Source organism: Phascolarctos cinereus, unplaced genomic scaffold (assembly GCF_003287225.1).
Source record: "Phascolarctos cinereus isolate Bilbo 61053 unplaced genomic scaffold, phaCin_HiC Scaffold_3;HRSCAF=262, whole genome shotgun sequence".
Taxonomy (NCBI): Eukaryota; Metazoa; Chordata; class Mammalia; order Diprotodontia; family Phascolarctidae; genus Phascolarctos; species Phascolarctos cinereus.
This window is the reverse complement of record NW_027555736.1, coordinates 177821647-177843091: the sequence shown is the minus strand read 5'-3', so window position 1 is coordinate 177843091 and position 21445 is coordinate 177821647. Positions and strand designations below refer to the sequence as shown.

The 21445-nt window shown below is 40.1% G+C and overlaps 1 protein-coding gene across 4 annotated transcripts in view; it reads left to right on the top strand.

Moving 5' to 3' along the window:
- The first annotated feature begins 268 nt into the window (after positions 1-268).
- The window catches only part of SCG5 (secretogranin V), a 77464-nt gene continuing 56287 nt past the window's right edge, over positions 269-21445 (top strand). For 3 of the 4 annotated variants that reach the window (XM_020995623.2, XM_020995693.2, XM_020995554.1), the window contains exons 1-2: positions 271-376; positions 7146-7378. In XM_020995623.2, coding sequence (XP_020851282.1) covers positions 7162-7378 — 217 coding nt within the window. In that variant the 5' untranslated portion in view covers positions 271-376; positions 7146-7161. Of the gene's footprint in view, positions 377-7145; positions 7379-21445 lie in introns of all 4 variants that reach the window. The other variant, XM_078151315.1, reaches the window with a different exon arrangement.

Below are 21445 nucleotides of genomic sequence, written 5' to 3'. Positions count from 1 at the left end.
TAGCTGGGGTTAAAAGATAACACAAGCCTCCCTTTACAAGTATATACACACTTAAAAGGATTTCAAAGAACCACGGGAGCAGAATAGTGGCCTTGTCCTTGCGGGAGCCTTGATAAAGATGAAGGTGAAGAAGCAGGCGCACACCGTATCCTTCCGTGGGTACCTTGGTCCAGGCGCCGCGGGGTGGGAGGTGGAGCGCCTGGGAGCGAGGCTTGGAGGGGAGAGGTTGCTGTGGAGCCACCTGCCCAGAGGAGGGGCGGAAGGCGGAGGCGGAGGCGGAGCTACGGAGGGAAGGGGGTGACGCACCAGTGATTCTTTAAGCCAGGCCCAGAGAGCTGGGCCCACCCTCGCAGGAGTACCCCTCTTAGCTGCACTGGTGAGTAGCCCTGAGGTAGTGAGGCATGTATCCTCACACACCCTTCACCCCTCGCCCCCTTCGGTTCTGCACATACCCGTAGGCGGGCGCTTCTCTCAGAGATGGGGATGCAGGAGGACTGGAACTGAGGCCCGGATATTTGGTTTGGGATGTAGGAGGAGGGAGGGAGTTTAATTTTGTGGGAGCTAAATTGGGGGAAAAGGTAGCGGTGGAGGAAAGAGATAAGGGGTTGGGGGCTGGGATGGGGCGGAGGGGAAGCGGGGGGAGGGCGGAGATCTGATCCGTACAGAATTATGTTGTGTGGTGATGAGAGAGACACACACCCCGCCTTCGCCATCCGAGGGAATGATGGAGATGAATGGAGAAAGACTTGGCTGCCACCTGCCTTTTTGGCAGGAATTGCAGATTCTACCCTGGTCCATTGCTGCCCGTCTTCACTGCTTTCTTAGGGTGGATTTGAAATAAAGTGAGGTCGTATTTTTTTTTTCCATGAACCAAACCAAACCACTTTAGATGAAAGCGTTTTATTGGGGGGGGGGAGAAGAAAAACTTTAAAAGCTAGCTTTGTTGTCTAATTTTGTCCAGAAGTTAGGCTATTCTATAAGTAGAAGGAGAAAAATAGGGGGAAAGGGAAAAATGAGAGGGAGTTGACATACTGATTGGTTGGAGGTGGAGAATAATTTTAGCAGGGTTAATGATTTGGACAGGGAAAAGCAGTGGTGCAGTAGAAAGAGAAGCCAAGATTTAGTACATACTGCCTGGAGGAGCTTATTTTTTTCCCTTAACAGTATCATCTGTTCCTAATCTTTAACAACCCAATCCCATTCCCCCCCCCCAATTCCTTACAATTTTGGAAAGTATAAAAGTTGTGGCACTATGGTGTAGTGGAAACAGTTGCTGAACTGGGAGAAATGGAATCTGAGTTCAAATCCTGACTGATACTACCTTTGGGACCTTAGGAAAATCTCTTAGCTTTTCTGGACGTCCATTTTCTCTCATAAAATGAAGAGATTGGACTAGATCATCTCTGAGGGACTTTACAAGCTCTTAGTCTATTCTGATTTTCTCTGCCTCTTCCCGTTCTATAAAAGGAGCTGAGATAGGTGGAAATGTTTTGAAAAGTTAGAAATACTATATAATTTGTGAGAACCTGCTGTAATGGATAAAAAGCTGGTCTGTGCCCAGAAAATTTGAATTCAAATAAAATCTCTGACACATGCTGGCTCTGTAACACCCTGGATGAAACTTAATTGGCAGAAGGAATTTTCTCACAAAAAATTATGTATCTAAACAATGAAATCATAGCAATTTCTGTTTGTTTCTTTGTTATGAGGTGTGGGAGAAAAAGAGATCAAACAATTTCATTTGTTCACTTCAGCTCCTCAAAATCCTGAGAAGTGATGATGCTTAGAGATCACATTTTCTTCTGACTGTCATAACCCCTTTTTGTCTCAATAAGGTAGAAGCTTTGAAGTTATGGAGACAAAAGCGTCCAAGTTGTTACTGGGCTAGTTGTTCTTACAGGAAGGCAGCTATACTGTGGTAGATTGGGAGACAGTCGCAGAGATGTGTTAGATCTACTAAGAATCTGAGAGAGACGGTTATTAAATTTCCAGTGTGAGCATTTACACCTTGGAAATTAGCTAATATTACAAATCAAGGCTTCCTTTATTGTTTTGTTCATTGTCAAGACTTGAGAAAGAGATGGAGAAAATTTTAATAATGTGGATTAAATTTTAAAATGTACTGTGTGTATGTACTTTCCTCCCTCCCTTCTCCTAGATCCCAGCAGTAATTAAACATTTACCAGCACAGAAGAACTAGAGTCCTAGCTTAGCCACCTAATAGTTGTTCAAACTTTTAAGTCCCTTAACATCATTTAACTTCAGTTACTTCAGGAACTGACTCTGAGAAAGGTTAAGGGATTTGTCCAGGGTTACACAGTTATTAAGTTTCTGAGTTTTCGAACTCAGGACTTCCAGCTTTGTAAATTTTAAAACATTATCTATATTTCGGATGCTGTTTCCTGCCTTTTTCTGCCCAGAATAACACCACCCTGATGCCCACTCATCTTTTGCCTGTTAAAATCATACTGTCCCATCTTTCATTTGGGGTCCAACTTAAATGTATATCCTCCATCATGAAGAAGACTCACAGAATCTGAAAGGTGTAGAGTTTTAGGAATCATCTAAGAGGAGCTAAGCCTCTCATTTTATAGGTGAGCTACCTTAGACCCAGAGAAGTTAAGTCATTTGTGCAAGGTCCCACAGTGGCAGTGCCTGTATTTGAATTTAGGTTTCCTAGATCAGTGTTCTTTGGTTGACAGCACTACCTCTCTGCACTGTAATCATCTTAGCTAGCCTAAAAGGTACGCAATACATATTCAAAAAGTTGAATTGAATTCACTTTCTCCTTTTTCTGAATTTTCTTAATAATATTTTATACTACTCATGTGGCCTTATATTTCTTGTACTGTAGTTACTTGTATACTCTTGCATTTGCCCTTATTGGATTGTAAGCTACTTCAAAGCAAATAGGAAGTGTTGATACCTCCCTCCCAGTGGGCATTTAGTATAATGACTGCACTTTGTAAGTCCTTATTTAATATTGTTGAATGTATGAATGAATGAATGATGATATCAGCAGCAACTCATATAATACTTCCCATTCTCTATCTCACTTTTTCCCCAGCCCCTTTTCTTTCTCTTAATATTATGATTTGGTCCCTAACAATTCATTCTCTTTAGTCTTCACTCTTCAGGGAATAGGGTTGGGTAGAAGAAGAGAAGAGGGAAAATATTACTACTATACCTCTCTCATTAGCAAGGGAACTACCACATTTTGTTTTGATTGGTTATATAGTAGTGATAATAACCCATGAAGATTGTTTGAAGGCACTAGTCATGTTCAGCCTGGAGAAGAGAAGATTCAGGAGCAACGTGATGACTGTCCACAAGTATTTGATGGGATGTCATGTGGCATAGAGATTCGACTTATTCTTTTGGGCCCCAGAGGACAGAAATAGGAATGTTAGATGGAGGTTGCAAAGAGACCAGTTTCGACTTGATGTTAAGAAAAATTATCTACCAATTTTTGTTGGTATGGTTCAGTCATTTCAGTCAGGTCCAACTCTTTGTGACATTGCGATTTGGGATTTGGGATTTTCTTTTCTTTTTTAAACATGTGTTTTTAAAACTTTGGGTTCCAAATTTTCTCCCTTCCTCCCTCCCCACCCACCCTCATTGAAAAGGCAAGCATCTCAATACAAATTATACACGTGCAGTTATGCAAAACACTTCCGTAGAAGTCGTGTTGTGAAAAACTAACTCTATTTCCCTTAATCCTATTCTGCCCCCCATTTATTCTGTTCTTTCTTTTGACCCTCTCCCTCCTCAGAAGTGTTTGCTTCTGATTACCCCCTCCCCCAATCTGCCCTCCCCTCTGTCATCCTCCTGTTCTGTTGTCCCCTTCCCCCCCTGTTTTCCTGTAGTGTAAGATAGATTTCCATACCCAATTGAGTGTGTATGTTATTCCCTCCTTAAGCCAAATCTGATGAGAATAAGATTCATTCATTCCCTCTCACCTTCCCCTGTTTCCCCTCCACTGTAAGAGCCTTTTCTGTTTTTTTTGCAAGATAATTTACCCCATTCTACCTCTCCCTTCCTCCTTCTCCCAGTATAATCCTCTCAACACTTAATTTTATTCTCCAGATATCACCTCTTCTTCTACAGCTCACCCTGTGCTTGCTCTCTCTGTCTCTCTCTCTCTCTCTCTTTCTCTCCATACATATGATTTTTTCCCTTCAACTACCCTAATACTTACAAAAGACTCATGAGTTACAAATATCTTTCCATGCAGGAATGTAAACATTTCAACCTTAATTAAGTCTTTTATGATTTCTCTTTCCTGTTTACCTCTTCATGGTCCACTTGAGTCTTATATTTGAAAGTCAAATTTTCTTTTCAGCTCTGGTCTTTTCATCAAGAATGCTTGAAAGTCCTCTATTTCACTGAATGACCATTTTCCCCCCTGAAGGCTTATACTCAGTTTTGCTGGATAGGTGATTCTTGGTTGTAATCGTATCTCCTTTGCCCTCCGGAATATTATATTCCATGCCTCCGGTCCCTTAATGTAGAAGCTACTAAATCTTGTGTTATCCTGATTGTGTTTCCACAATACTTGAATTGTTTCTTTCTGGCTACTTGCTTTTTCATTTATTTATTTATTTATTTTTGCTGTTTGGTGAGGCAGTTGAGGTTAAGTGACTTCCCAAGGTCACACAGCTAGCCACCTAGCTGCCTCCATTTGGGATTTTCTTGGCAAAGATACTGATTTACCATTTCCTTCTCCAACTCATTTTACAGATGAGAAAACAGGCAAACAGAGTTAAGTGACTTGCCCAGGGTCATATAGCTAAAAGTGTCTGAGGCCAGATTTGAACTCGAGATGATTAGTCTTCCTGACTCTATCCAGTGTGCCACCTAGCTGCCCCATACCTAACAAAGCTGTTTAAAAAATGGAATGACTTTAAAAGGTTATGGCTTTCCCCTCATTGGAGCTCTTCAGAAGAGGCTAGAGGACCACTTGGTAGATATGTTAAAGTGAGTGTTCTTTTCATGTATGAGTTGGACTAGATGGTTGGTGAGGTCCCTCTAACTCTCTGTGATTCTGTGACCTCAGAGGGGATTGTGAAAAGAGCAAAAAGTTTGGGAATGCTTACCTAACCTAGTCTTATTATTAGTTATTGTATTGATCCTCCTGGGAACAGAGCAGTGTATTAGGTAAAGATATTTCACATAATGTATTGTGTGTGTGTGTGTGTGTGTGTGTGTGTGTGTGTTATTTTCATGTAACACCTAAGCTTATGCCATACTTTGCACACCTGCTAAAAGTGACTGGGTGGAGTCAAAGTACCAACCCTCTAGTAAGTTTTCAACTTTCCTGATCATATTCAAATTGTTCTGGAACCTTCCAGTTCAATCAGAGATGTGGCACCATGAATATACCCTTAGAATCAAGAATTTTGGGTGTTGAACAGATCTTAGAAGTCCTTTAGTCCAACCTGTATCTGAACACGTATAGAGATGCAGCATCCTTGACCTCTAGTGACCTATGTTCAAATGTGGTGAATTCCCTATATCCCTTTCCCTAAGTAGTCCATCCCATTTTTGAACAATTGTACTTGTTAGGAAGTTTTTTCCTTATATTAAAGCAGAATCTGCTTCCTTGTAATTTCTATTCATGGTTCCGTGTTCGATTGTCCGGAACCAAGCAGAGGTCTAATCATTCTTCCACATACCAGCTCAGTGTAGTGTAGTAGAAAGTATGCTGGATTAAGAGTCAGAGAACCTGAGGTAAAATTTCCAGCCATGCTACTGACCTCCTCTGGGGCAAGTAACTTTGCTTCTCTGGGCCTCAGTTTCCTCATCTGTAAAATGATGGGGTTGGACTATATGACTTCTTGGGTTCTTTCAAGCTCCAAATTATGGCCCTTTGAATCTTTCAGGAATTTAAGGTAGCCATCCTGTGTCTCCCTGATAGGTTTAACATTCTGATTCCTTTAATTAATATATGGCATGGTTTCAAGCTTCCTCACTTCTACGGTCAGCCCCTTCTTAGGATGCAATGCTCCATATGTTGTCTGACCTAGCCAGAGTATGGCAGGGTTACCCACTACCTCCTTGGCTTTGAATATTAATGAAGACCAAAATTGCATTTGATTTTGATTTTGCTGTTGCCACGTCGCACTTTTAACTTGTATGGAGTTTTTGGTCCATGAAATTCACCAGATCTTTTTCGCTTTAATTGCTATATAGGTGATATCTCTCCTGCCCTGCACTTGATAGTTGTTTTTTTAAAACCAAATGGCAGATTTTTATCTTTATATATTTTGCCACATTTACAGTATTTATTAATTTATGATTATATTATAGAGAGGCACCGGGATAGAAATCTGGCTTTAACAACAGACCTTAGTTCAAGTCCAGCCTCTGGTACATATTGGCTGTGTGACCCCTGGAATGTCACTTAAATCTCTCAATGTTCTGGGCAACTCTGAAACTATGTACTGCAGAGTATTGACTTGCATTGTTAGAGGGACTGTTCTTATCTAGGAGTGCCCTATCCCAGTGAAATCACAGATCTGGTCTATATCCCTCTTATGATTATGTTTCACCTTGTTAGCTTCAGCTTATCAATACCCATTTGGATCACTGTTCTGTCATTCAGTATATTAGCTGCTCCTCCGAGCTATGTATCATCTGAAAATTTAAGAGCATGTCTTCCATTAAGTTATTGGAAAAACTTTTGACTAGATTAGGGCCAAAGACAGGGTCTAGCATCATTCCATCATCGCCCTCCTCCCTTCAATATGACATCAGTCAATCCATTCACCACCACACTTAGGCTCTGGTTGGTCAGCCAGTTCTGAATCTACCTAACTATACTGTCATCCAGTCCACATTTCTACATCTTGCCCAAAAGAGTATTATTATTATTTTTTTTAATCAAGATATGCTGTGTTCACATCCTTTACAATAAAAAGAAATAAGGTTCATTTGACTTGACTTATTCTTAATACATGCACACTGGATCATAGTGATCACCTCTTCCCTTTGTAAACACTCACAAATCTAGAATTTTACCAGGATTTGCGGTCAAGCTCAGTAACCTCAAGTTTCAGTCGCCTACTCTCCCCCTTTTTTGAAAACCACACAGTCCCTTTTTCCCCTTGTGGCCAGTTGATAGTTGGTCTCTCTTCTTTTTGCAGGTGAGAATAGGCTCCAATGATGTTGCCCACTGTCTTATACAACGTGGTGTTTTGGCTGGCATTGGGATGGACTCTGTCATCTGCTCATAGTCCTCGGACCCCAGACCAAGTCTCAGAAGCAGATATTCAGAGGTTGCTCCATGGGGTGATGGAACAGCTGGGCATTGCCAGGCCCCGAGTAGAGTATCCGGCTCATCAAGCTATGAATCTCGTGGGTCCGCAGAGCATTGAAGGTACTTGCTATATTTTATCTCTTCTTGGTTTTGCTTTGGCTTTTATTAATTGATTAAAAAAAAACCTATCACATCCTCTTTGGTCCTCTCTCCACCATTTCCTTTTTCTAGGCTTTGTACACCCACATATTTACACAGGACTATACCAAGGGGAGATTTGCTCTCTATCATAATGTCTTAACTGTAAAATGGGGATAATAATGGCACCTGCCACTCAGGGTTGTTGTATAGATCAAATGAGACAGTATTTGTAAAGTGATCTGGTACCATGGTGCCTAGAACAATGTAGATGCTTAATAAATGTTGATTCCCTTTCAGGTCTTCCCATCCAGTAATCAGAAGGCTGTGTTTGGGTCTGCCTAAACACACGCACATATATCAGTAACTTGGTACTGCTGTTGATTTAGGCAAACTCACTCATTTCCATTATGCTCCTCTGACTGCATTATACTTCAGTAAATATCTGTATCTTTGTAAAAGCAGGAAATGTCTGATTAGTTACCCCAGCTGTTGTCATGGAGAAAAGGTTCATATGACTTCGGGAGTTTCCATTAATATCTTGGATACTGATTATATGTGTACTGATGGAGAGTTAGTAGCTCACCTGGAAGTTAAAAATGAGAGTTTATTCAGTTTTCTTTTAAACCATCTTTGCTAAAAAGGAAAATAAAATGGTGATCTGACATTTTTCACCAGTTTACTCTTCTCCTACTCTTTCTCCAGTTTACTGTCTTGTAAAGAATTGATGTTTGTCTTTCGTTTTTAAAGAGGACCCAATGACATCACAGAGTGATGTCTTGACTTTTGGGCATAGGGAAGAGAGCAACGGGCCTGCAGTCAAGAAGACCTGAGTTCAAATCCATCCTCTAGTTGTATGATGCTGGTCAAATCACTTAACCTCTGCTTCCCTTCATCCACTGGAGAAGGAAATGGTAAACCATTCCAGTATCTTTTCCAAGAAAACCCCAAATGAGATCCTGAAGCATCAGACATGACTGAACAACAACAATACTTGTAAATAGTACATCCTGGCTGTGTGACCCCAGGCAGATCACTTAACCTCTCAGTGCTGACTTGCGTAAGTGGAGGGAATTTCTTCACTTGGGAGTTCTCTATACCATGGGACAGCAAACTATGGCCATAGGCCAAATTTTGTCGCCATCTGTTTTGAGTTGAGTGGTGTTTATGTTTTTAAATAAAGTTTTGTTGTAAGAAAATGTAAAACAATTTTTAGCTCATGAGATTTGGCCCATGGGCTGTAGCTTGCCCCTGGTGTTTACATTTTGAAATAAAGTTTTGTTTTTAAAAATAGAAAAGAATTCTTAGCTCATGGGATTTGGCCTATGAGCTGCAGTGAGAGCACAGGTGTAGTCCCTAACTCTGTCCTTATTCTGTCAATCAATATTGTACTGACTTCGGTGCCAGAAATGCTGGGCTTTAATCAGCTCTGCCAGTTGCCAATGATGCCACATAAGTTCTCTGAGTCTCAGTTTCTTGGTCTGTAAAATGAGGTTGGTCATACTTGTACTAGTTACCTGACAAGATTATTGTTAGAATCCCGTGAGTTAGTCTTTGTAAAGGTATCACTGTTGTTTGTCATTTGTTATCAGAGAGGACCAAAGGCATCACAAGTGTGATATCTTGACATGTGTGAATTGGATTGAAGTGAGGCAGAGCTTGGCAAAGTCATCAGCCTCACTCTCTTCTCCAGAGTCACAGGAGTTCGGTGGCAAAGACAAAAGTCAAGATGGCCGGAAACACTGTAGTCTCTGCTTTCAAGGGGCTTACAGTCTGGCCAATAACAGCCCCCAGGCCAAGCCTCAGTTGCTTTGTAAAACCCTTTGTCAATGGTAATGCATTACATAAATGTGAACCTATTTTGATCAAAATTGATTAAAGACCAAGAATCTCATGATTATGTTCCCACCAAATAGCTGTAAAGGGAATTTCTTTAGATGTGAATCTTCCATTATTATGGACTACCCTTTTTTTTTTCTTTCTTGGTGTTGACTTGTGATTTCAGTGGCCTTGGGAGCCCCCTGAGACTCTAGCTATCAATACAGATTGATATCTGTTTCACAACTTATAGTCTTAGAGAGTTGTCTGAGAAGTTAGTGACTTTACTCAGGGTCACACAACTCTTATTTCAATAGCAAGACTTAAACCCCGGGTGCCTTTTTGTTTTGTTTTGTTTTTGCTTTTCTTTGTATCATTCACTGTTGATACAGTACCTGGCATGTCAGGCGCTTAATAAGTGCATGTTTACTTCTGACTCCAAATCCGGCTCTCAATCCACTTCATCATGCTGTTTGCTAATACTATAAAATGAAAAACTATTCCCATGGAAAAAGTATTCCATTCTGAATGGAGCTGAAAACTTTTGATTAGGTAAAGATGGTGTCCACTACTGTGGTATGCTAGGTATTATTATATATGTTGAATTATGCTCTCAAAAGTGCTTTGAAACATTTTTAGAACTTACACACACATACACACACACATTATATACATATATATACATATATACATATATATGTGTGTATATATGTGTGTATATGTATATATATATATATATATATATATATATATATAAAAAAACCTCCAGAGTCTCTTTTCTGACATTGTCCCATTTTCTGCTGTTTGTTCTGGGTATGTCTGTAGTCGTATCCAACTTTTCATGATCCCATTTGTCCCATTTTCTGCTGTTTGTTCTGGGTATGTCTGTAGTCGTATCCAACTTTTCATGATCCCATTTGGGGTTTTCTTGGTGAAGATACTGGAGTGGTTTGCCATTTCTCTTCTCTAGCTCATTTTACAGATGAGGAAACCGAGGCAAACAGAGTTAAATGACTTGTCCAGGGTCACACAGCTAGTAAGTGTCTAAAGCCAGATTTGAACTCAGAAAATGAGTCTTCCTGACTACAGGCCCAGTGCTGTATTCACTGTGCTACCTAACTTCCCAGCTAATGTAGTTGTAGTTATATAACCTACGTTTCACAGACACAGAGCTCAGAATTCTGTTCTCTTCACTAAAATCTAAGTTCTTTGAGGGCAACGACTCTTTTTGTCCTTCTTTGTACTAACAACTTTAACACAGTGCTTGGTAAGCATTTGGTAAATGCTTGTTGATCAATTGAGCCTCCTTTAGTGGGGGATAGTATTTATTTCAAAAAGCTCATGATTTCTTCAGTGTGGGCACTCCATTAATGCAATTTGCAGCCCTAATAGATACGTGTCATGAGCTCCTATGGCTGAAAACACCCATTGTGTGGTGGCCATCCATTAAGACCTGGACCATCAGGCCCACATCAGGGCAGGTTGGCTGGCCTTGTGCTAAGCTGGCCTGTTGTACTTCTGTACAGTCCTACAGAACAGCTTACTTGCCTTGTAGAGCTTGGCTTCCTACTGTGTCACAGCACAATTTCCTACATCTCTTATCCCATCCCCATTTCTTCTCAGCTCTTGTTCCATTAAGTATTGACCCCACTTTTGTCTGAGCCTTCATAATTAGGAGCTTGTTATGTACAATCTTATTATGTAATTGTCCTGGTAAGGAAAAGGCCCTTGATCATGTTGGGTGGATCCCTGTGAAGGATATATGCCGGAAGGACGTGGGCAAGAATCACAGCATAAGGAGGTGTGTGTACTACGTTGTAATCTGTACCATTGTGGGGGGTACCCACATGAATGACGTCATGCAACTCTTCAGGTGAATGTCAGAGTTGAGAGAAACCTTAAGAATCCTATAGTCTTGGGATTGCAAGGACCTGATGAATATTATGCAGTCCTATGCCTAAAAAAATTCTACTTTATTAAGTTTTTAAGAAGAGAATAGTACTAGTGAAAAAAGATGAATATTGTAAACCTAAGCTTGCAATTTAAATTTGAGGCCAGTGATCTCATACCCTTATTATACAATTGAGGAAACTGAGGCCCAGAGACTTATATAAGGTTATACACCTAATAAATAGCTGAGTCAGGACTAGAACCTACGTCTTCTGTGGTTGATTATAGTGTTCTTTCTATTGCCTGTCATTGTCTTCTCAAATCCGAATTTGTCATCTTCCCTCACCCATTTATATTGGTTCCCTTTTCTGATTTGCCTGTCCTTATCCAAAGCATCACTATTCTTCCAGTCTCCCAAGCTTGAAACTTTTGAGTAATTTTGGGGGCTTTCTCCTCTTTTACTTCTCACATCCAATCATTCACTATATCTTGTCCATTTTTCCTTTGAGAATAGATTTGTTCCTTCGTCTCCATTCCCAATGCCAACACCCATGTCCAAGGAAGGAAGAAAGAAAAGGGGGAAGGAAGGAAGAAAACAACTTTTTATTAAGTGTCTATGATGTGCCAGGCACTGTGGGCTTTGCAAATATTATTTCATTTGATCTTTACAACAATCCTGGAGAATAGATACTATTATGATCCTTATTTTACAGTTGAGGAAACTGAGGCAGAGGTTAAGTGATTTACTCAGGGTTACACAGGTAGTAAGCGTCTGAGGTCAGATCTGCACTCAGGTCTTCCTGACTCCAGGCCCAACACTGTAGCCACCGTGTCACCTGTCTGCTTTATCATTTCAATTCCTATTACCGTAATGGCCTTCTAACTGGTTTTCCTGCATCTGGTCTTTTCCTCTTGCTTCTTCCTTCCTGCCCCCAATCCATCTTACATACTTTTGCCAGATTAATCCTCCAAAACAGTTTGAATCAAGTTACTCCTCACAGAATTGGTGACAGCATCAAATGAAATAATATACTCAAAACATTTGTAACCACCAAGCCCTATATAAATGTCAGGGATTATTATAATGTCAGGATTATCAGCCACCTACAGTGTACCATATCAACGCTGAATGCCTCTGCCAAGTTTTCTACGCTGTCCTAGGATCATAGCCCTTCCTCACTTCTTATACTGCAGCAATGCCATCTTGTTGCATCACAGCCAATTCATTTTTCATACTCTTATGCTTCAGGGTTTAAATAATACGTAATTGCTTTATGATAAACATTTAATGATGTTCATCATGGCATTGTCAGATGAAAATATGCAAATTACAGGACAAAGTTAAAGTGGAACCATTTGGATAACAGTATCCAAATGAACTGACCCTGGTGTTGCTATAAAACTTGTCTAAAAATATCCCTGAAGCACACAGCTTCAATGGTGCCATATGCCAAGGTCAGTTAATATGCCCAGATGGAATATTGTCATTTTTGTTGCCTGTTCTTCAAAATTTTCCTCCTTAATTTTCTTTCTTCTTACAGTGTCTTTCCACTTTGAAAGGAAGAGTAAAGTCACCTTCCCTATTAGTTCACTAAATCAAAGTTATATGATTTTGTGGAAACTCAACAGTTCTTGTGTATTGTAGTACAGGAGGAAATTTGGAGGAAGCAGTATGGTGCAATGGAAAATCATTGGACCTGAGCTTGAATACTTTTTATAGTACTTCTTGGGCAGCCTTGGACAAATTACTTAAACTCCTGTGTCTCAGTTTCTTCCAATGTAAAATAAGAGGATTGGGAGAGAGAATGCCTAAGGTTCCTCCCATAGTCCAATTAGGAGAGGCTTAGAGAGTTGCATATCCTTAAATGAATTGTCTGTGGTCATGCCAGAAGCAGCATACAAGCCCAGTTCTTCCTGACTCACCTATACCAAGGTTCCTCTCATTGCTACAGTCTCCCCCAAGACAAAATTGATTTAATTTGACATTGTTACAATACTGATTATTCTGTTTTTCACAGTTCGCTGGGAGTAAGAAAAGCGGAATGAGGGGGTTGGATTAGATAACCTCTCTGGTGCTTTCCAGCTCAAAATCTACGATCCTAAGATCAGTATTTGGTAAGAGTCAAACTGTGGCATAGTAGGGAGCTAGTATTACAGTCAGGGAGGTCTGAGTTCAAATCCTGATTTTGTCACACACATTGGCTCTGTGATCCTGTGTAAATGACTTAACCTCTCAGTCTCCAGGCAAATATAAGACTACAAGTTGCAGAACATATGTCAGTGTGTACTGGTAGAAGGAGTTTCCATACTAGGAGCTTCTTATATCAATGAAAGCAATGTTCTGGACCAAAAAAATTTTAATCTACTAGGCTCAAAAAAAATTATTCAGTTCAAGATAGGAAGAGGCCATTTTTTTGCTCGGTTAAAAAAAAACAACTCTATTTCCCAGACTCTTTAGAAAATGTCTTATGATCTTAGTGTCATAGAAATGCCCTTTGATCTTGGCCATTTTATGAGTGTAGTCACCATAGTAACAGGGTATGCTAGTCACACTCACCTCGTGGAGCCAGGAGAAGACATGGCAGCTTTCCCATTCACTCTGCAAGGGGCCATCCAGGGTACAGGTGGCTGGAAGAAGCCATATTGGTCCTTCTGCTTATTAATAGTCTTATACCACTGGTGGGCCCTATTTCCCAAATCAATCCAAGACTAAGGAATTTCTCTTCCTTGGATGTCTTGTAAGGCACCTCAGTCAAAACTTGGTGTAAACCAACCTTCAAAATTACATTTTGTTGGTACAACCAGTCAGTCAGCTAACATTTATTAAGTGCCTACTACGTGTCAGGCACTGTGCTAAGTACTGAGTTCAGTATAAGACCTGTGGAGTAATAGGAGTAAAAGGGAACATTCGGTAGTGTGTACTAGTACTTTATCAATCACTTCCAGATAGTTTTTGATCTCCAAATGGTTTTCCCTCCATACCCACCACCATTTTCTGTTTTTCATGCCAGCCCTCCTTCCTTCTGTTAGCAAGAATATTTGAGGGCTGGCTATACCTTGTATTTCTTTAGAGGCTGTCTTCCATGGATTCCCAAGGCATTTGCATCTATTATTTCATTGGTTCTCACAATATCCATGTCAAGCAGGTGGGAGGTTAATGTCATGCCATATTATTTCCAAAGTCAATGCATTTAAAGGTATATTGCTCTGATTATTCAGTTGGATGGAATCAATGGTTTTTTCCTGAATTTTTCATATTCCTCATTCCTTATTGTTGTTCAGTCATTTCTGATTCTTTCGTGACCCCATTTGGGATTTTCTTGGCAGAGATACTGAAGCGGTTTGCCATTTTCTCCTCCAATTCGTTTTACAGATGAGGAAACAGGATTAAGTGTCTTGCCCAGGGTCACACAGCGAGTAAGTGTCTGAGGCCAGATTTGAACTCAAGATGAGTCTTCCTGACTCCAGGCCCAACACTCCATTCATTATGCCACCTAGCTGTTCTTATAAAGTGCATTTTACTCATTCCATATATGTAGTAATATTATATGACATTCATTGTACCACGGTTTGTTGAGTCATTCCCTAGTCACTGGGCATGCAATTTGTTCCCAGCCTTTTACTACTACAGATAGTGCTATTGTGAATATGTACCAAAGGTGCATAAATTAAGTCAAGTAAAAAAATCAATAAGCATTTATTAAGTGCTTTATTATGTGCTGGGGATACAAAGAAAGGCAAAAAATAGTCTTGGAAACAATATGCAAACAACTAAGTACAAATAAATAAATATGATAAATTATAGGTAATCTCAGAAGGAAGGCACTAGCAGTAAGGGAGGCTGGCAAAGACTTCTTGCAGAAAGTGGAATTTTAGCTGAGACCTGAAGGAAGCAAGGGAAGCTGGGTGGCTGAGAAGGAGGAGTCATGGGGGACAGCCAGGGAAAATGCATGGAGCTGTGAGGTGGAGTGTCTTTTTAAATAAACAGCAAGATGACCATTGTCTTTGAACTATAGAACACACAGAGGAGAATAAGGAGACTAGAAAGATGTGAAGGGGCCAGGTTATGAAAAATGCTTTCTTTTAGGGTCAACCATTCAATTTATTATTTCTTTAAAAAATAAGTTTTTATTGATGTCTTTTTTCCCCCACATCACCATGGTTTCCCCCAGTATCCTTTCCCCTCTCCCTTCCAGAGATCTGTCCTGTTTAACGGTATCTTTTGGGGATAATAAGGCAAAAGAAGAGCAAAAAAAATCAATATAACAGATGAATACCTTGAAAAAGTCTGGAAACATGTACAGTGTATAGCACTTGTGTACCTCTGTGGCCAAGATCAAAAAACATTTCCACAACACTAAGGATTTGGACTAGATGACTTCTGAGGTCCATTCTAGCTGCAGATCTATGAGCCTATGAATCTCTCCAAACTTGCCCTGACCCTCAAATGACAGATATATAGTCACAACTGGGGTTGTACTTACAGTTTTTCCAGTTGGAAGGGATCAGAGGAGCCATCAACTCTGACCTTTTCAATTTATAGCTCCAGGTAGGTTAAGTGACTTGTCCCAAATCCCACATAAGTGAGAGTTAGGATTTAATGTCATATGCTTGGCTTTTTTCATTATACCTCCCTAGAATGTGTGCTCCTATGATACAGTTTTCAGGAAGCAAGAGTCTACTCCACACCACAATGAAACATTCAAGAATAGCCTAGTGGTGGTTGTAACACTAACTCCTAAAATAATAATTGAGAAATAAAGTTTGTACGTCATCATTCAACTTTTGATTTTAAATGATCGAAAAATCTTAAAATGACGAGATTGCAGTTACAATACTGGACATCAAAGTGTTACTCTCTAATTTCCAGGTAAAAACAAGTTTACTTTTGTTCAGCAAACTGTTGGTAGAAAAGACTGTACTGAGGCCCGTTGCCAACAGTCACTCTATCAACAATCATTTATTAAGCACCTACTATGTACTAGGTACTATGTTAAGTCCTTCCTTCCTTCCTTCCTTCCTTCCTTCCTTCCTTCCTTCCTTCCTTCCTTCCTTCCTTCCTTCCTTCCTTCCTTCCTTCCCTCCTCTCCCTCTGTCCATGTAGGGAATCATACCCTTCCCTGTGGGTGCTCTGCCAAAAGGAATATAAATTTTGATTGCTGAAACCTTGCGAGATATCTTGGGGTTTACAGGATAGATTTCTTTTTTAAGGACCATGCCTTAAACCCAAATCATTCTGGCTCTCATTGACTGGCCAAGGTCCCAGCCCAAGCCTCACTGTAGTCATTGTTTGGGCTCTGATGGCTCAGAGTGAGTGTAAATAGCAATTGTTTCTGTCTGGGCCAGAAACCCTGAGGGTCTTCTCCTCCTAGATTGATTTTATTTTTGTTTTGACTAGGTAAAGAGGCCATTCTTTGCCTCATTTCTTACCTAGCCTTAATCACTGAATGGGCATTGCCTCAGTCAAACTGAAACCTGGCGAAGACCTTAGCTTAAAAAGGCCAAGGTCTCCCACTGCATCTGGGGAGATCAGGGTCATACTGATCTATGTCTTGCCACTGGAGCTAGATGGCTCTAGAGGAGAGAGTGAGGCTGGTGATTTTGCACAGCCCTCCCTCACTGAAATGCAATTCACTTAAAAGTCATGACATCACCTTCCTGATGTCATGGTTGTCTTTAGGAATGAAAGACAACCAACCAACCATTTTAAGCTCTAGGAATACAAATGCAATGAATGAAATAATCTCTATTCTCAAGAGCTTGTGTTTTTTAAAAAATAATTTATTTTTAGTTTTCAACATTTACTTCTGTAAGAATTTTAGTTTTAAATTTTTTCCTATTCCCTCTCTTCCCACCTCCCCAAGATATAGGCTGATATAGGCTCTACATATACATTCACATTAAGCCTATTTTCACATTAGTCATGATGTAAAGAAGAATTAGAACTAATGAGAGGAACGACAAGAAAGAAGAAATAAAACAAAAGAACAAAAGAAAAGGAGAGCAGATAGTCTGCTTCCATCTGCATCCAAACTCCATAGTTCTTTCTCTGGATGTGGATAGTATTTTCCATTGTGAGTCTTTTGGAGTTGTCTTAGATCCTTGCTTGCATTGCTGAGAAAAGTCTGTCAAAGTCAGTTATCGCACAATGTGGTTGTTACTGTGTACAACGTTCCCCTGGTTCTGCACAATTCACTCAGCATCAGTTCATAGTAAGTCTTTCCAGGATTTTCTGAAATCTGCCCGCTCATCATTTCTTACAGCACAATAGTATTCCATTACATTCATATACCACAAATTGTTCAGCCATTCCCCAATTGATGGACATCCCCTCAATTTCCAATTCTTTGCCACCACAAAAAGAGCTGCTATAAATATTTTTGTACATGTGGGTCCTTTTCCAGTTTTTTTATGATCTCTTTGGGATACAGCCCTAGAAGTGGTATTGCTAGGTCAAAGGGTATGCACAATTTTATAGCCTTTGGGCATAGTTCCAAATGCTGTCCAGAATGACTGGATCAGTTCACAACTCCACCAACAATGCATTCCAGTTTTCCCACATCTTCTCCAACATTTATCATTTTCCTGTTTTGTCATGTTAGCCAATCTGATAGGTGCGATGTGGTACCTCAGAGTCATTTTGATTTGCATTTCTCTAATCAATAGTGATTTAGAGCATTTTTTCATATGATTATAGATAGCTTTAATTCCTTCATCTGAAAACTGCCTATTCATATCCTTTGACCATTTATCAATTGGGGTATAACTTCTATTCTTATTACATTCAACTCAGTTCTCTATCAATGAGGCCTTTGTCAGAGACACTGGCTATAAAAATTGTTTCCCAGCTTTCTGCTTCTATTCTAATTTTGGTTGCATTGGCTTTGTTTGTGCAAAACCTTTTTAATTGAATGTAATCAGAGTCATCCACTTTACATTTTATAATGTTGTGTATCTCTTGTTTGGTCATAAATTCTTCCCTTCTCCATAGATCTGATAGGTAAACTGTTCCTTGCTCTTCTAGTTTGCTTATAGTATCAGTCTTTATATCTAAACCATGTACCTATTTTGACTTTATCTTGGTATAGGATGGAGCTTATGTTCTAGTAAGAGAGAGACAAGAGGTACATGTGTGTGTGTGTGTGTAGGAATACATACAGAAAAATATTAAGAGAATGAATACAAATGAATACAAAGTAGTTTAATATAAGATAGAGAGGGAGGGGTGGTGATACTAGAATCTGGAAAGACCACGTAAAAGGTTTTCAGCAATGTCCTGGAGGAAGAGGGATTCTATGACGTGGAGATAAGTAGGTGCTATATCCTAGGCACGAGGGATAAACTGTGCAAATGCATGGGAACAAAAGATGCAGTATCATTGTGAAGAATAAAGTGGCCTCAATTTTCTCGGTAAAGTATGAAGCAAGGTCTTCTCCTGAGAGAGAATGAGCTTAAGAGAAGAAAAAGTTTGGAATAGCTTCTCTGGACAGTGAGTTGGGGACTCAATTAGGAACGAGTTAAATGATTACAATAGCCAGTATTTATATAACACTTTAAGGTTTACAAACATTGTAAATAATTCATTCATTTTATCCTCACAGAATGGAAGGCATGTGATATTATTATTTCCATTTTACTAATGACAAAACAGGCAGATAGAAATTAAATGACTTAAGGTCTCTGAGCTAGTGAGAGTCTCAGGATGGTTTTGAACTTAATTTTGACTCTAGGTTCAGCACTCTAGGGGCAGCTAAGTGACGCAGTGGATAGAGTACCACATCTGGAATCGGGAAGACTCATCTACCTGAGTTCAAATCTGGCCTCACACATTCTCTAGCTGTGTGACCCTGGGCAAGTCATTTAACCCCGTTTATCTCAGTTTCCTCATCTGTAAATGATCTGGAGAAGGAAATGGCGCACCACTCCATTATCTTTGCCAACAGAACCCCAAAAGGGGTCATGAAAAGTCAGATCTGACTGAAAAACGACTTAACAACAACAAAATCAACGCTCTTATCATCTGGTTACCTTATAATAATAATAATAACTAGCATTATATGGAGCTTTAAAATTTGCGAAACATTTCACGTATGTTAATCCATTTGATCCTTACACTATCCCCCACTGTGTCCACTGTGCCACCTAGCGGCCCTTATAGTGCGTTTTATTCATTCCTTATAGTGCCGTAATGTTACATGACATTCCTATGCCACGATTTGTTCAGTAGGTAGGTGCTGTGAGGTAGGTGCTGTTATTGTCCCGATTTTAAAGATGAGGAAACCAAAGCACAGAGAGGTTAAGTAACTTGCCCAGGATTGTATGGCTAAGTGTCTGAGACAGGATTTGAACTCGGGTCTTCCTAACTCCACATCTGACTCCCCATCCTTTGTACCATCTAGTTGCCAGTGAGGGCCCAGTTGAAGTTGGATGACACAAATTTATGGTGAACCTTACATTATGGTCTCCCTTACATTATGAGAAGTCATTCAGAAAATGACAAGCCATTTGGAGCTCACAAAGAAGGAGCTGCAATTCTCCATTTGACCACAAGAGGGAAGCAGCTGCATCTTATTTGTAGGTAAGAAGGAAAAGCTGCCTCAAAGTGAACCATAGCCAGGAACCATACATTTGGAGGCCCTCCGGGTGCCTGGGAAGCCTCAGGGTGCATTTGGTTTTTGTATTTAGAGGACCAGAATATTCACCCTATTTCCAGGTCCTCTCTGGTCTGGTGAACCCTGAGATCTAATAGGGCTGGCTTGTAGATTTTACAGTTGGCATGGAAATAGATATTGTTTGGTCCTTAGGCCACCCTGGGCCCATTCTGTTTGTGTCCCTCCAAGTAGCTCCCCATCCTTTGCTCTGGCACTGAGCTCAGAGACTTTTCCGGATGTGCTATGGTCACTCTGGACCACAGCAAACTGCTTCCTTAGAGCTAAACTAGGAATACAACAATGAAATGCCTTCATCCTTCCTTCCCCCATGTTATTTATCAGCTCACACGTGTGACCTGGAGCTGCTTTCCTGGGATCATTTTAAATACATAACAGTGGTGACTTTTACGTTTTTCATCTGCATAACTATTCAACTTGATGTCATATAAGAAAGTGAAATCCTGCTTCCAAAGCCTAGGAGATGGACTATTTTTTCTGCCGTCGTTATTACTACACTTTTATTTAAACATACTGTTGTTCAGCTCTCCATGACTCCATTTTGGGGTTTTCTTGGCACAGATACTGGAGTGGTTTGCCATTTGCTTCTCCAGCTCATTTTATAGATAAGGAACTAAGGCAAACAGAGTTAAGTGACTTGCCCAGGGTCACGCAGCTAGTGAATATCTGAGGCCAGATTTGAACTCATGAAGATGAGTCTTCTTGATTCCAAGCCCAGTGCTGTATCCACTATGGCATCTCGTTGCCAAATTTAAGAATGAGTAGAATAAAATTAGGAATTTTCTACAGATAAAAGTCTGAAGAGAACTTTGTGAATGCATTTAGCCTTCCCTCACATTTTCTTTTGTGATAGAAAAGAAAACTAAGACTAAATTAAGTGGAATGTATAACAACTGTGAATTGCCCCAGCCTATCTTTCTAGTCTTATTTCACATCTCTCTGTGTTCCAGCCAAAATACAGTCTTTTTCTTTTTTTTAACCTTTTCTCACCCAGCCCTGTGTATTCATGTAGTTCATCCCCTGTGCTAGGCATACACTTCCTCCTTGTTTCCGCCTGTGAAAATGCTTCTTTCTTCAAGGCTTAGTTCAGCTGTCACTCACTGCTTTTGTGATGCCTGCCCTGATCCCCCTGGCTGAAAGTGGTGTCTTCTTCCTCAGATTTTTGTACAGCTCTCTGTTTGGATTTCTCTTGTCCCTATGCTATCTTCCACCTACCTTGTATCATACTTATTTGCATGTATATCTCCTTCCTTCTTTCCACTTAGTACTGGAGTTCTTAATCTTTTTTTGTGTCACATGCCCCCCTCTCCCCTTTGGCAGTTTGGTGAAACCTCTGGACCCGTTCTCAGAATAGAATAATGTTGTTTTAAATATCCATAATCAAAAGAAATAACTAAATTCCACTTAGAGATTAGTGAAAATTAAAATGTAATCCCCCCTTCTCAAGTTGATGAACTTCCTGAAATCTATCCATGAACCCCACATTAAGAAACAGTGTCCTAGTGGATTTCAAATTCCTTTAGTGCAAGAATTACATCATCTTTTCCCCTCTTTATGGGTCCAGCACCTAGCATAATTCCATAGCATAACAGTGGCAGATTCATAAATTGTGGTTGAGTGAATCAGTGTATAAATGAGTGAAATTTAGTATGATAGAAAATTGGACTTGGGT